General features: G+C 37.9%; 1 protein-coding gene across 3 annotated transcripts in view; it reads right to left on the bottom strand.

Annotated features, from left to right (window-relative positions):
• The window catches only part of EMC2 (ER membrane protein complex subunit 2), a 51,212-nt gene extending 39,898 nt beyond the window's left edge, over nt 1–11,314 (bottom strand). The window contains exons 1-4 of one of the 3 annotated variants that reach the window (XM_068525450.1): nt 11,234–11,271; nt 6,726–6,830; nt 1,093–1,206; nt 517–581 (exon numbers count right to left, since the gene is read on the bottom strand). In XM_068525450.1, the coding sequence (XP_068381551.1) occupies nt 517–581; nt 1,093–1,204 (177 nt within the window). In that variant the 5' untranslated portion in view covers nt 1,205–1,206; nt 6,726–6,830; nt 11,234–11,271. Of the gene's footprint in view, nt 1–516; nt 582–1,092; nt 1,207–6,725; nt 6,831–9,157; nt 9,262–11,233 lie in introns of those variants that run through there. The other 2 variants (XM_068525449.1, XM_068525451.1) reach the window with 2 other exon arrangements.
• Between the last annotated feature and the right edge of the window lie 2,458 nt (nt 11,315–13,772).

The following is a 13,772-nucleotide window of genomic DNA, read 5'->3' as shown; positions in this document are numbered from 1 at the left end:
CTATCATTCTTTTATTTTAAAATTAAATTAAAATTTAAAATTACTTCCATACTGTGTCAGGCCCCACTTAAATACCTAGTATTAATATTTTAAGTCATGTTCTGTACATGTTAAGATTTTCTACTAATTTAACATATACATTTAAAGCATTGTAAAACAGTACTTAACATCATATATTACATAAGTCATTTAACAACCCCAAAAATAAATGTTTTAAACTATACGCTTATTTTTAACTCTATAATATGGCATAATTCACCTATTAAGTGGATAACCTTCACCAACTAATTTAACCTCTTCAGTAAAACTGGGATACTAAACATCTACTTCTCAGGATTGTTAAAAAGATATAAAAACATACTGTGTCCCAAAGTACCTAGTTAGTCCCACGTACTCAAGAGTAGCACTGAAAACCAGCTACAGAAAGCATTCAATACAGCCATATACTAACTGCTTACACATAATTTATGAAGCAAATTAAATATAAAATAAAATATAACAAGTTTAAATACCTACCAATGACAGGTCATCCCGACCATAGTCGAGGGCTGCAATCATCACCTGTTCATATATGATCCAAACTAGGTACACAGAGGAAAAAACTGAATATAAAAATCTCACAACAGAAATTAGATAATGAATTCTTCCTGTTTCTGATATTTTAAAGAACATTACTCATAACTGAAAATTGATTTATTGTATTACATCTAGAATTAAGGAAAGAAAGCATCCTTATGTTTCCAGCAAAGCAAAATATTTTAACATAAGGTAAAAAAAATCTCTAATTATTTAATACTTTTACTGTTTCAAAAGATCATTATGAAATACATTTTGACCTGACCAGGACTACAGCCTTGTGAGCTTTAAAACAAAAATGCCTATTTGATAGCTTCACTACTACCAACAATTATAAGTCCTTCTCAAAACAAAGTTGTCATTAAGACTTCCTAAGAAGTTTTTTAAAAAGTAACAAATCATAGAGAGATTGATATGAACAGCAGAAAAAACATAATAATAATATTTTTTTTAAAAAACTAAGAACTGTAAATGAAACATGTGCTGAGCATGAACACAATAAATTTAAAAACTTACTATCATCTCCAAGCTTAGAAGCATATTCATTAATTAATTCCTCTCCAACTTCCACAATTTGCTCACTATTTCGTGAGTTTTCTTCTCTCCATTTTCTCATCTTATCTCGCATTTCTGAAAAAAAAATGCTTGCGATTACATATATATATTTGATTAATGTCAAACAGTTGACAAGATGAAATCAACTTTTTAAGAAAATACACTCACACTAATTTAAAAGTCTATGGCATCTCAAATTTCATAAAGCAGAAAATCAATTTAGCAAGAGCAACAGATCCTTTAGAACAGGGCTCCCCAACCTCTTTGGCATCAGGGACCGGTTTCGTGGAAGACAACTTTTCCACGGACGGGGGAGGGGGATGTTTCAGGCACTAATGCGAGCAATGGTTCAGGCGGTAATGTGAGTGACGGGGAGCAGCAGATGAAGCTTTGCTCACTCACCCACCATTCACCTCCTGCTGTGTGGCCTGGTTCCTAACAGGCCGAGGACAGGGGGTTGGGGACCCCTGCTTTAGAAGACTGAAAATGCATTACAACTGATATTACAACTATCTTTAAAAGTAGTGTATGGCATGGGTCTGCTACAAAGATGCTCTATCCCTTTAAGCAACTATGGATCATAGCTTTTTTAGGTTACAATGTTCAGAATTTGGTAAAAGCTAAGGATTCTCTTCTCAGAAAAACAAATAAAATTATACATTGAAATCAAAAATTCAAGGTGCTCCTGAAGTTTACCCATTGACTCAAGAATATAAAATTTTCATAATCAGGGTATCATATTAGGCTATCAGCACTGAAGAAACATTCACCACAAAACTCTCTTAATAACAACATTACTACAACAGTCCATATAACATATAAAGATACACAATTACACAGGGAAATAAACAGGAAAAAAAATTAGGACAAAGGAAATCTTTTTATTACATATAAAGAAAAAAATGAATAATGTAAAATAAGGTCAAAGGCACTAGCAAACAACAAAAGTTGAGAGAACAACTTGGCATATTAATACAATAGGGAACTCTGGAGTTTCAAAGAACAGCATTTTGACAATAGCAGAAATAATAACTGGGGTGGGGGAATACCTAACCCAGAAAAAAAGATCCCTTTTTTATATGGCTAAGGTAGAATTAACTGTCCAGTTCACCAATTACATACATGCTTTCTTACTCTTACCTACTGAAAATCTTACATATTCATCTGAAGTACTACCGTCTTCCTTCTATTGACATACATGTTGTACAGATTTAAATAGCTGAATTAAGTTGTTGTTGAACACATGAGTTAAATAAACAATATGCTATGCTTCTATAGAATAAATCTAAGAGAAGCATATGGGATTTTCACTACCTTTATATGCATTATCTGAGTCCCTACAGCTCGAAGTCTACAAACGAAAACAAAAATCATCATAAGATGAAAATAGACCCTAAGTGAATTTACAAAAACGGTCTTAGAAAATCATTACAAATTAACATAGTTAATTCCTCCTACTGAAACCTAGAAATCACCTTGACTCTCACTCTGCACAGGAAGTAACTTGAACTGAATCTTAAAGGTTGAAGAGGAATTGAGCAGGCAAACAAAAAAGTAGGTTATTCATACCCCACAGGTTAAGGGCTCAGTCTCACAAGACTGCCCCTACTTCAGAAACCAACACAAGTCAGGGATACCCATACTTCTGAGCAACTCGTTACAAAATCAGGGGCTCTTTTCTACAACTCCCTCATCCAGTTTGATACTTGCTAGAGTGGCTGAAAGAACTCAGGAAAGTGCTTCACTTACTATTACTGGTTTTTTATAAAGGATACAACTCAGGAAACAACCAAATGGAAGAGATACACAGAGCAAAGAGTTGGGGGTGGGAGGGGGTTTTCAGGGACATAGGAGTACCCTCTCTGAGTAAGTCACCATCCCAGTATCTTGATGTATCCACCAACCTAGAAGTTCTACAAACCCTGAAGTTTAGGGGCTTTTATGAAGGTTTCAGTCTGTAGGCATGATTGATTAGATCCTTAGACACTGGTTATTAAGTCAATCTCCAGATCCTCTCCCCTCCCAGCAGGTTGAGGGGTAGGGTTGAAAGTTCCAACCCTTCACTCAAGTCTTGGTCTTACCAGTAACCAGCCCCCATCCTGAAGCTATCCAGCCACCAGTTATTCAGTGGCATATAAAAAGACATGTATCACTATAAATCTTAGAAGATGTTGTATGTGGAACCCAGGACTAAGACCTAATATTATAACAGAAGATGTTCCTATCAACCCTATCACTAAGGAAATTACAAGGGTTTAGGAGCTCTGTGCCAGAAACTGGGGATGAAGACCAAATATACATTATACCTTATTACATCACAATATAACATATATCCACAAGATAACATGCATATAACATATATCCACAAGGTCCACAACTTGGGTTCTCAGAACTCATTCAACCCACATCCCCTATACCATAGTTACACTGTCTGAAGTTGACATTCTCTGTCAATCTGGCAGACTATTTTAAAATAGGAAGAAGAGTCTCAGAAATATAAATTTATTTAGTGTTTTACAGATGTGTTCCACAAAACTACACGCCTTGCCTGTACCCTGACACCCAAATTAAGAAATGCTAGCCCAGGTGAATTAATAAAATATGCTGTTTGAATTTAAGAATTATCTTTTAATCTATTAGATTATTTCTTAACTTGCTTTAGAATGCCTTTTAAGAAACTGTAGAATTCCTTCCCATAAACTAGAGACTAAAAGACAAAAACTGGTCCCATCTCCTTTTTTGTCAAATTTCTCATTTACCAACAGTACTCAATTTTCCATCAGTCTCCTCCTACTTATTCATAATCAAAGTATATTACTGGAAAATCTCTGACTTTTAAAACATCCCCTTTCACCCACTGTCATGTCCCCCATGACTTCTATTTAGTCATTCAAAAATATATTAATACATACTTTCTATAACATGCTAGAAACGTAATGAAAAAGAATCATCCAGTGTGCCTACGAAATTGACAAGTTAACAGAAAAACTGTAAACAACAGCAAAATAATGTGATAAAAGGTAAGATAGTGGTTATGTTCAGAGCACTAAGAAAGCAAGGTGAGGGAAAGATTAATTCCACCTGGCAGGGAGAAAGGGTTAAAGAAGACATCTGTGATACGTGAATTAAGCCCTAAGGATCAAAAGGAGTTCGTTAGATGAATTCTACAACAAAGAGCATAAACCATGGTAGAGGAATAAAAGTATCTCATTTGGTAAGGCAAGGGTCTCCAACCTCCAGGCCATGGACCAATAGCGGTCCATGGCCTGTCAGGAACCGGGCCGCATAGCCGGAGCTGAGCGGCGGGCAAGCAAACAAAGCTTCATCTGTATTTACAGCCACTCCCCATCGTTCGCATTACTGCCTGAGCTCCACCTCCTGTCAGCATTACGATGAGTTTTATAATTATTTCACTACATATTACAATGTAATAACAATAGAAATAAAGTGCACAACAAATGTAATGTGCTTGAATCATCCCCAAACCATCCACCCCCACCCCAGTCTGTGGAAAAATTTTCTTCCATGAAACCAGTCCCTGGTGCCAAAAAGGTTGGGGACCACTGTGCTAAGGGACTGGGAAAGTGCCCAACCCACCTATTGGGGGAGAGAGAGAAGGCAGGCAAAGCAGTTCCTTCAGGCCATTGCAAAATGGAGCTCAGGTTAATTCTTTATGTAACCCAAAGCAGGGGTGAGGAACATGTTTCTCTGTCAAAGACTACTCCCAGAGACCCTTAAAAAAAAAAAAAAACCTGAAGGATCACTCATCAGAAGAGGGAAAATTAGGAGAGCAGAGTATAATGGGAAGAACAAATCTGATTCCATATCGGATCTTTTCCTTTTACTTTAACCTTTATATTCTATTGCTTTTGCTACAAGTTAAGAGTGTTGCCTAATGGCCTGAAATATACAGGACAGCCCGTTCTCAAAACTCCAACCTTTAAAGGTATAACACTTTTCCACTTATATAGAGATAAAAAGTTGCAAACAGAGCATAAAGTTTGTCTTGTTGGAGGTTTTCAGGAACATCATGACCTGACCTACATGAACAGATGCAAGAACAAAGGATTCTGACACCAAGAAGTTTGCAACAACCAACCATACCCCCTCCCCTCTTTTAGTTATAAAAGAAGCCTGAATTCTAACTGGGGTAAGATGGTTCTTTGGGACACTAGTCCACCATCTTCTCAGTTGGCTGGCTTTCTGAATAAAGTCACTATTCCTTGCCCCAACAACTCATCTCTCAATTTATTAGCCTGTTGTGCGTTGAGCAGAATGATCTTGGACTTGGTAACAAAAGCACTTTTTCTAAAGATTAACTAGGAAAAACAATGAGCCCTTTCACACAAATATTTCCCTATTTACCCAAGCTCTAAATTTTAAAAGAAAACCAAATTGAGTATAACATGTACTTCAAGATATTTTTAAAGCAAGGTATAAAAGTATTATCTATGCACTGTTATGACTCCCTCAAAGATATATTTAAAGCGTTACATACACTTCAATTTTGCCTCACAACTCTTTTCACTATCCAAAGGTTTTTCTTGTGTTTCAAAACTCCCATAAGCTTTAAATTTTTATCTTCTTTCTTCAGATTATCTCTTCTACTATCTAAAGGCACTAGTGTGTAGTGGTTAAAAGTGAAGACGCAAAACTCAAACTGCTGGAGTTCAAATGCCAGTTCTGCCACTTTCTAGCTGTGTGATATTGGAGAGTTAACACTTTTCACTTTAATGTTCTCATCTAAAAAGTGGAGATGAAAAATAATAATACCTGTATCATATAGTTGTTGTGGTAAGCACTGTGAGTTAATTTACGTGTTTAGAACAGAGTATGGTACAAAATGTGCTCAAAAAAATTTAAGCTATTAATGTTCTACTCTCTGTTTCCTTCCCTGTTCTCATACCCACTTTTAATTCTCTTTTGTTTCTGAACCAAAAGGCTTTGAAACTTCTCTGCAAGCCAACAGTACATCCTCTAAAACCAAATGCTATTTATCTTTTCCTAATCCTTCCATCTCTGGCTTTGTTCTTCATATTTCATTTAAAGCAGGAGATTGAAAGCAGGGGTCAATAAACTAAAGTCCCAGGGCCAAATTTTGCAGCCACCTGTTTTATAGATAAAGTTTTATCAGCACACAGGCACCCTCCCCCCCCAAAAAAAACCCACAACAAACAAAAAAAACCCACAGGTGCCCTTATTCATTTCGGTACTGTCTGACTGTTTCTGTGCTACAATGGTAGAGCTGACTAGTTGAGATAGACCATATGTCACACAAAGCTGAAAATATTTACTACCTGGCCCTTTACAGAAAATAATGCCAATTCCAGAATTAGAGCATTAAGTGGCATAAAGACATAGGATCTACAGTCAGAGGACTCTGGTTTAAATCCCAATGCTGCTACTTAGCATAGTGATCTTGGATGTGTTATGTAACATTTCTAACCTCAGCTATAAAATATAGAAGATCACAAGCCTATCTGCAATGAACGTTACATAAAGCAAAACCTAGACCCCTCAAATATTTGTCTTAGCCAGTACAATGCTGGGGGTTGGGGTGGGGGGTAATCTGTTTTTAATCTGATTCTGCTTACCTTTAGATAAGGCATACACTCACCAGTTCTTCATAGGCACCACTATCATCTTTCACGCAATTTCACACATTATCCTCATCTTCTTGGCATCTGAGTTTAGAACTCCTAATATCAGATAATTTATGTAAAGCACTTCATAAAATATAAAGTGCTACAAAAATTTTAATTAGAATTTACTGAGAGCTATTTTTTGACTCTCACCACTATGCTGGTCATTGGAAGCACTGAGAAGATTTGTGTGTGTAAAGAATGTAAACAAGTAATTAAAATATGAGGGGTGTTTGTAAATTAACTATACTTCAATGAAAAAAATATGATTGGTGACATTAATAAGGTTCATTAAAAACTCTCTTAACTATCCTCCAGTTAGAATCAACTCAAAGAATTTCTTTCTGCAAAAAATACTAATGATGCCCCCCTAGCATTTGAGAAGCCCTTGGCCAACAGGCCTCATCAGTTAGCTCTTGGTTAATTGTTTCCATTATTTGTTACATTTTAAAAAGTCAGTTGTGCTTGCATGCAAACCAGTTCATGGCAGTTAAACTTAATGTAATTATATACTATAATTAAATATTACAAAAGCCAAAGAAAACTTGAGTGCAAAAGATAGACTTTTTCTATAAAACAAAGCTGGATGCTTTAAAAAGAGTCCACAAAGGTAAAAGAGCTTTCAAAAACTGCTGTTATATTAAGGTGACTCAATTAAAAATAAGAGGAAAATAATTAAAATCTACAGGACTTGTGCACTGAAGCTGCTATACAAGGGTCTTTATGTTCTTGTTCCATGTTACAGAAAGCAAAGTTGAAAATGGTTTATTAAAGATGACAGGGAATTTCAATCAGGGGATCCCCATCAAAGAAAAAGCCCTGCCCTATATCAAAAGTCCATTTAAAATTTTAAGTTTAACAAAAGGAGTCACTGATCTTTTTTTCTTTTTTTTTTTTTTAAATAGGAAAGTGGCTCCCAAGTATCTACAAAATAAAGTCCAAACTCCTTAGGCTAGTATTCAAGGCACCAACCTACCTCTCCAGCTCTTACCTTGCAAAAATGACCTTCACTAAATATTTACATATCCATAAATATGAACCTTTAGTGCAGAAGTGAAATCTCAGGGTACATGCCATGAGACCTGGGACCCTGCCTGTCTTTTTCAGCACTGTATCCTCAAGAACCGGAACAGCGGCTGGCACAAAGTACTCAAATATATGTTTAACTAACATGTCATTTAGCATATGGGCTAATAATTAAAGCTAGGTGTGGATGATTACCCACAGAAGACATTCAACCTTTTTAGAGCTCTTCAAAGCTGATGGGACCTTTGAACCAACTTTCCCCCAGAAATATGTACATGTTTAAAAACACACTCAATTCTGCATATAATTTCAGGAAAGTCACAGACCACATAACACCTATGCCTGCATCAGTTAGGAGTCTGTTGAACTCAGGATTAATCACCACCAATAACAGATTAAGAAGAGGGCTAAGGAAAGAACCACAGGGGACATCAAAAATTAAGGAGCAAATGGATGTAGAGAACACAGCAAAGTTCTGAAAAGTAAAAAGAGAGCCTTAATGCTATTAAGAAACCAACGAAAGAATTTTTCATAGAGGGAATGACCTGCAAAGACAAATGTAGTATAGATGTAGAAAACAGATACATTAGATCCAGCATTAGATCTCCCTAGAAATCTTACTGGACTCATAGAGCATGGAAACCAAATTGTGGTTGTTTAAAGGACTGAATAAAAAGAGAAGTAGAGACAGTGAGCATATACAACTAAAATCCCCTCAAACATTTTTAATAAATATTTTTTCAACAAATACTCATTTAATGCCTATTATAGGCCAGGCACTGTGTGAGGCATCCTATCCATATTCTGCCCAAATACCCTATTCTCAACAAACTTGACTATACCCTCCTTCAACTCTTTCCCACCTCCAAACTCCTCTATATAATAAACATCAATAACTTTCAACTGGCTGATAAATAAACCATATACCTACTTTTTTACAGAGCCCAATAGAGACTAAGAGAGTGTTAAACTTAGTATATACATCTTTTATAAATATGTGATAAATTTTCCTATCACAAGAATCACACTACTCTTTGAACTAACCATTTCCAGTACTTTAATTCATGATGCTATTCAATGGAATTCTTAAAGGACACAGGTCAACTGACACTCCCGCCCCCACAAAAATCTAAACAAAAAAACTACCCCGAGGGTCCTCCCATCACCCTCTTGTTACCAAAAGTCTCTGAAAGAAAAATCTACAATACTCTTTTCCTAAAAGTCTCGTAAAATAGAATTTTAATTCTACTCATTAATTACATTAATTAAAATGAGCAAACTATATTCTATTTGCTAAGTGAGTTGCCTAAGTCTAAGATACTAAAAAAAATCACTCCAACATTAAGAAAATTACTTACAGGATTTTTTGTGAGGATTTTTAAATTTTTTAATCCTACTAACAATTCATTTAGTCAACAGATTACTGAGTTCCTCCAATATGTCATGCACTAGAACAAGATAGGCCTGGTCCCTCTTCATTCTAGGAGAGACAAAATTTTTAAACTTAACACAATTGGGTAAGTACTTCAATAATATGAGGACGCATAGTTAAAGGACCAGGGGTAAGTTTTGTTGCTTGTTTTTGTTGTCTTTTTTCTTTTAAATTTTGGTGGAGGGACGGAGAATGGGCGGGGGTAGGGTGGTCAAGGAAGGCTCTCTGAAGTATGTGGCCTTTGAGGGGAATTCCGAGAAATGATAAAAGTATAGTCGGTAGAGCAGAGTGTAAGAGTAGAACCAGGAGGGAAGAACACTCCTATCAGAAGGAATAGCTTGTATCCAGTCTTAAGACTAGAGGAGCATCGCACATTTAGGGAATTCAACAAAAGCCAGCATGGCCAGCTCATAGAGCAAGGGGAAGAGTAGCTTAAGATAAAGCTGGAGACACAGGCAGGAGCCAGATCATCTTTTTATATGTATTTAATAGCTTAAAAGCACTTTAACATATGTTTTCCCTTTTGTTCCTCAACAATCTTGTGAAATAGTTATTATTGATTAATCTAAATCTAATTATGTCACTCATCTTTAGAATGTCCACAGGGTAAGGTCCAAGTTACTTAAATTACCTTGTCTGCTGGCAGTTACACACCTACTCATTCCCTACCATTCTACACAACACTATCATCTAAAAAACTTATATTGAACATACCTTCCAAATAGCACCTTCCAAAAACCATGGAATATTTGAAACATTTCTTAAAAGCATTAAAAATAACAGCCACGTATCTACTGAAGGAATATACCCTGACACAAGCCTTTTAAAACCGTTTTACAAGTCTGTCTTTCTCCATTTGACTATGAACTCCCTGAAGGTAGGGACTGTGTTACTTAATTTGCTGTCTCCAAGATCTAGCACTAAGAACTTAATACTTTTAATATAATGGATTCCCCAGTACAGGTAGAAACACTGCGGTTCACAGTGTGCTAGAAGCCACAAAAACAATAATAAATCACTGAATTCACTTCCAGTATAAAAGAAGTTTACCTTTTCCCATTATTGTTTTCAACTTTGTAATACTGGAAAGATTTACTCACCACTGAACAATCAATATAATTTTCAGTCCACGTGTTATCAGGCCATTGTTTAAATATCCGAACAAATAAGCTACTGAAGTCTACTGTGAAATGTTGGGAATATAAATTTCGATTACACAAATTTCATGCCTTAGAGAAACTCAAGGCTCTTCTCTTAAGCATGCATGCCTCCCACGAAAGTTTTTAAGAAAGGAAAATCTCTTACAGAATTCGTCCAAAGTTTGGCTGCTTCCAAATTTAAAGACAAACTGCACCTCAGATTAAACCAGAGGTACTTCCCCTTCAGAAAAGGAATTACTGGTAGGGAATAAGAAGGAAGTTGTGTGTGTAAATGTGTTTTGAGGGGGGAGTGGGACAGGGAATAATTAACAAGGGGAGAAATCAGAAACCCAGTTTTGAAGAGAGAATGAAATGTAAACTGGCATGTAAAAGAATCAGATATGTTCACGGGTTTTCCACACACCTTTACTACACAGAACTGTAACCCTTACAGAGCACTTCAAAGGCCTGTAGAGGCCGTGTATTTCTCGGCTGCAAAGACGCTTCTGCAGGCAACTATCCCGCCTCCTCCGCGCCGCCCAGCAGCCGCAGGAAACGTATGACAACCCTAGCCCCAGGTCCCGGCCGCCTTACAATGGAAGCTACCCTGGGCCGTTGGACTGGTGCGGAGGTAGGACGGTCGGTCAGCCTATTGGCGCAAGAGGTGGGGAACACCGCAGACCCCAGTCGGTGGCCGGGCCAAGGAAGGGGTCAGCCTCAACCGCCACCTCAGCCACCACCTCAGCTCTGCCGGTCCAATGTCGCAGAGAGACCGGAGAACCCAGCTCTCCGAGGGCAGCAGGTACTCCCGAACCGCTTCCCACGGCTTTTGGTCTTTCCGCGCCCGCCCCGGCAGCAGTTACCTTCCCAAGTGACATCGTAAAGCTCTGAGACCTTCGCCATCTTCTCAGAACCTGGAGGCAACCGGGCGAGAGGGCGGGGAGACGTGGTCACACGACCCGAGACCAGGCGGTGGCGAATTACGACACCATTTCTCATTGGCCAAGAGCGCGGAGGGGGCGGGATCCGCCGCACACGTGCACGCGGCTCTGCCGAGGGGCAGTCGGGAAAGGGGGCGGGAAGAGCTGGGCGGTGCGCCGCGCTTAAGGTCTGTGAGGACGCGGGGGCGGAGCCGCTGGAGCCGGAGCCGCTGGAGCCGGTTTGGGGTGAGAAGTCTATTTTACCGTGGATTCTTAACAAATTCTGGGTCTTTAATGTGTGCCACTCCCGGCTTTTCACTTTTTTCTACATAGGTGTATTCATTCTCTTCCCACCCCCTAATCGGTACCTTGTTCTCTTCATGACCTGCTGCAATGCAACGTTCTGCGCGAACCTGTTATCTGTCCCCAACTTTCCTCCTTCCGTGATGGGATTCGCCTTCGATTTCCTTTTTAATGTTCGGCTGAACTGATACACTTCAAAAATTTTTGGTTAAATCTCTTTGAGGAACTAAGCAGAATTCTGCTTTGCAAGTTATGTTCCTGTGGCCGAGGACTTCTTTATGTTCACATGAATGGCTTCGTGCCAATCCAAACCCTTAGTTAACGCTCCCCGTGGATCACTGTCTGCTTGCCACTCTATTTTTTAAACTCCGTAAAAGCAGCCGATATGTAGATGATTATAAGTAGATGAATTAATCATAGCCCGTACACTTCGCTCCTCTTTATTCGCACGGGGGAGACTCCAGGCTAATTGCTTTCAGAAACCTTTGGACCTGGTTGGATAGAGCTAGGGAAAAAATGTCTGGAGTGGAAGCAAAAAATTTGAGGGTCATAAGGGTATATTTAGTATTTGAAGCAATGAGAACATAAAAATGTAAAGGGGGAATATATAAAGTGAATAAAGAAGGCTAAAAATTCCTGCATAACACGTATAGTTAAGGGTCAATGAAGAAGAGAAAATCAACATATGAGAAAAAAGGAAAACAGAGAGTCATGTCCCACATGCCAAAGGAGTAGAGTTAAAAAGAAAAAAAAAAAGGAACTATCAGTGGCACCTGCCCAAGGGAAGTTGCATAAGGATAGAAAAGACTACTGAATTTATAAACTTGGATTAGATTCTGAATGAAGTTCATTCTCTCTAGACTAGACAGACCTTTTAAAAAAAAACCTTCATTCAAAAAAATTAAAAATCCTCCACTCAGAAATTCACATATTCTAATACTTCAGTAAAACAACCTGGTGTAATGGAAAAAACAAGAACTCTGTCAGACAGATCTGAATCCAGGCTCCACCATTTAGTAGCTGCTTGACAGTTAGCCTATGTATCTCTGAGCATAGGAGTTGATCAGATATAGAAAGAAGCTAATCATATCAATATAAAAAGAAAATATATCCCTTGAGTTGTTATCAAGAATAAAAGAGACACTGCATGACACGCTTATGGAAGTAGCAATCCTGTGGCTATAAATAGTTTATATGTTGATGATGCCCAAATGCATAAAATCCAGCAGTCCTTACTTCTCCCCTGAAACCCAGTTCTACTTTCTTGAAGTGTTCATTTAGATGCCTAAAATGTATCTCAAAGTTAACATCTCCCAAACAGAAGTCTGGATTCCTGCCACCATGCCCCCCAACTTGCTCTTCCCCATCACCATGCCCCCCAACTTGCTCTTCCCCGTTGCAACTAAAATTCTAGGAAGTATCATTGATTCCCTTCTTTGCCAAGCCCCCTATATCCAGTCTATTAGCAAATTCTGTATTGTATGCTTCCAAAACTTTCCCCAAATCCATCTATTTTTTTTCATCTCCACTGCTACTACGTTAATAGAAGCCACAACCATCTCTCACCTGAATGACTGTCATAGTCTTTTAACCTTCTTAGTTTCATTCTTGCTGTGTAAAAATCTTTTCTATACAGCGATCCTACTGTTCTTAAAAAAAAAAGGCCACAGAAGTCCTCTGCTTACAGCTTTCAAATGGCTCCCCTGGCAGTAAAAATATACTCTAAACACTTTACCATGATTTACTTCATCTCCTACCATTCTGTCTCTTTTTACTAGATACCTACCATTCTCACCTATTTCTATTTCTCAAACATGGCAAACTCCTATCTGCCTTAGGTCTGGCATTTACCCAGAGTGCGTGAAAGCCCAAGAAGTTGTCTTTTAATGACTTACAATGGGTATAACGAGTACAACTAATTGAGGGAGTAAATATTTTTCACTCACTTTAACTAAATGCCCTTATATTGGGTTGGCCAAAAGGTTCGTTCGGTTTTTTCCATAAGATGGCTCTAGTAGCACTTAGTTGTCTTTAACTTCATTGAAAAAATTTTGTTAGATTGCACATGACAGCTGTCACATCAGCTTGCATTTAAAAAAAGACATCAAAATAGGTGAACTTTTTTGTAGCCATTTTAACATTGAAGATGGAAGGAAAAAAGCAACATTTTCGGCATATT

The sequence above is a fragment of the Eschrichtius robustus genome, chromosome 17, assembly GCF_028021215.1.
Source record: "Eschrichtius robustus isolate mEscRob2 chromosome 17, mEscRob2.pri, whole genome shotgun sequence".
NCBI lineage: Eukaryota > Metazoa > Chordata > Mammalia > Artiodactyla > Eschrichtiidae > Eschrichtius > Eschrichtius robustus.
This window is presented reverse-complemented; position numbering and strand designations above follow the sequence as displayed.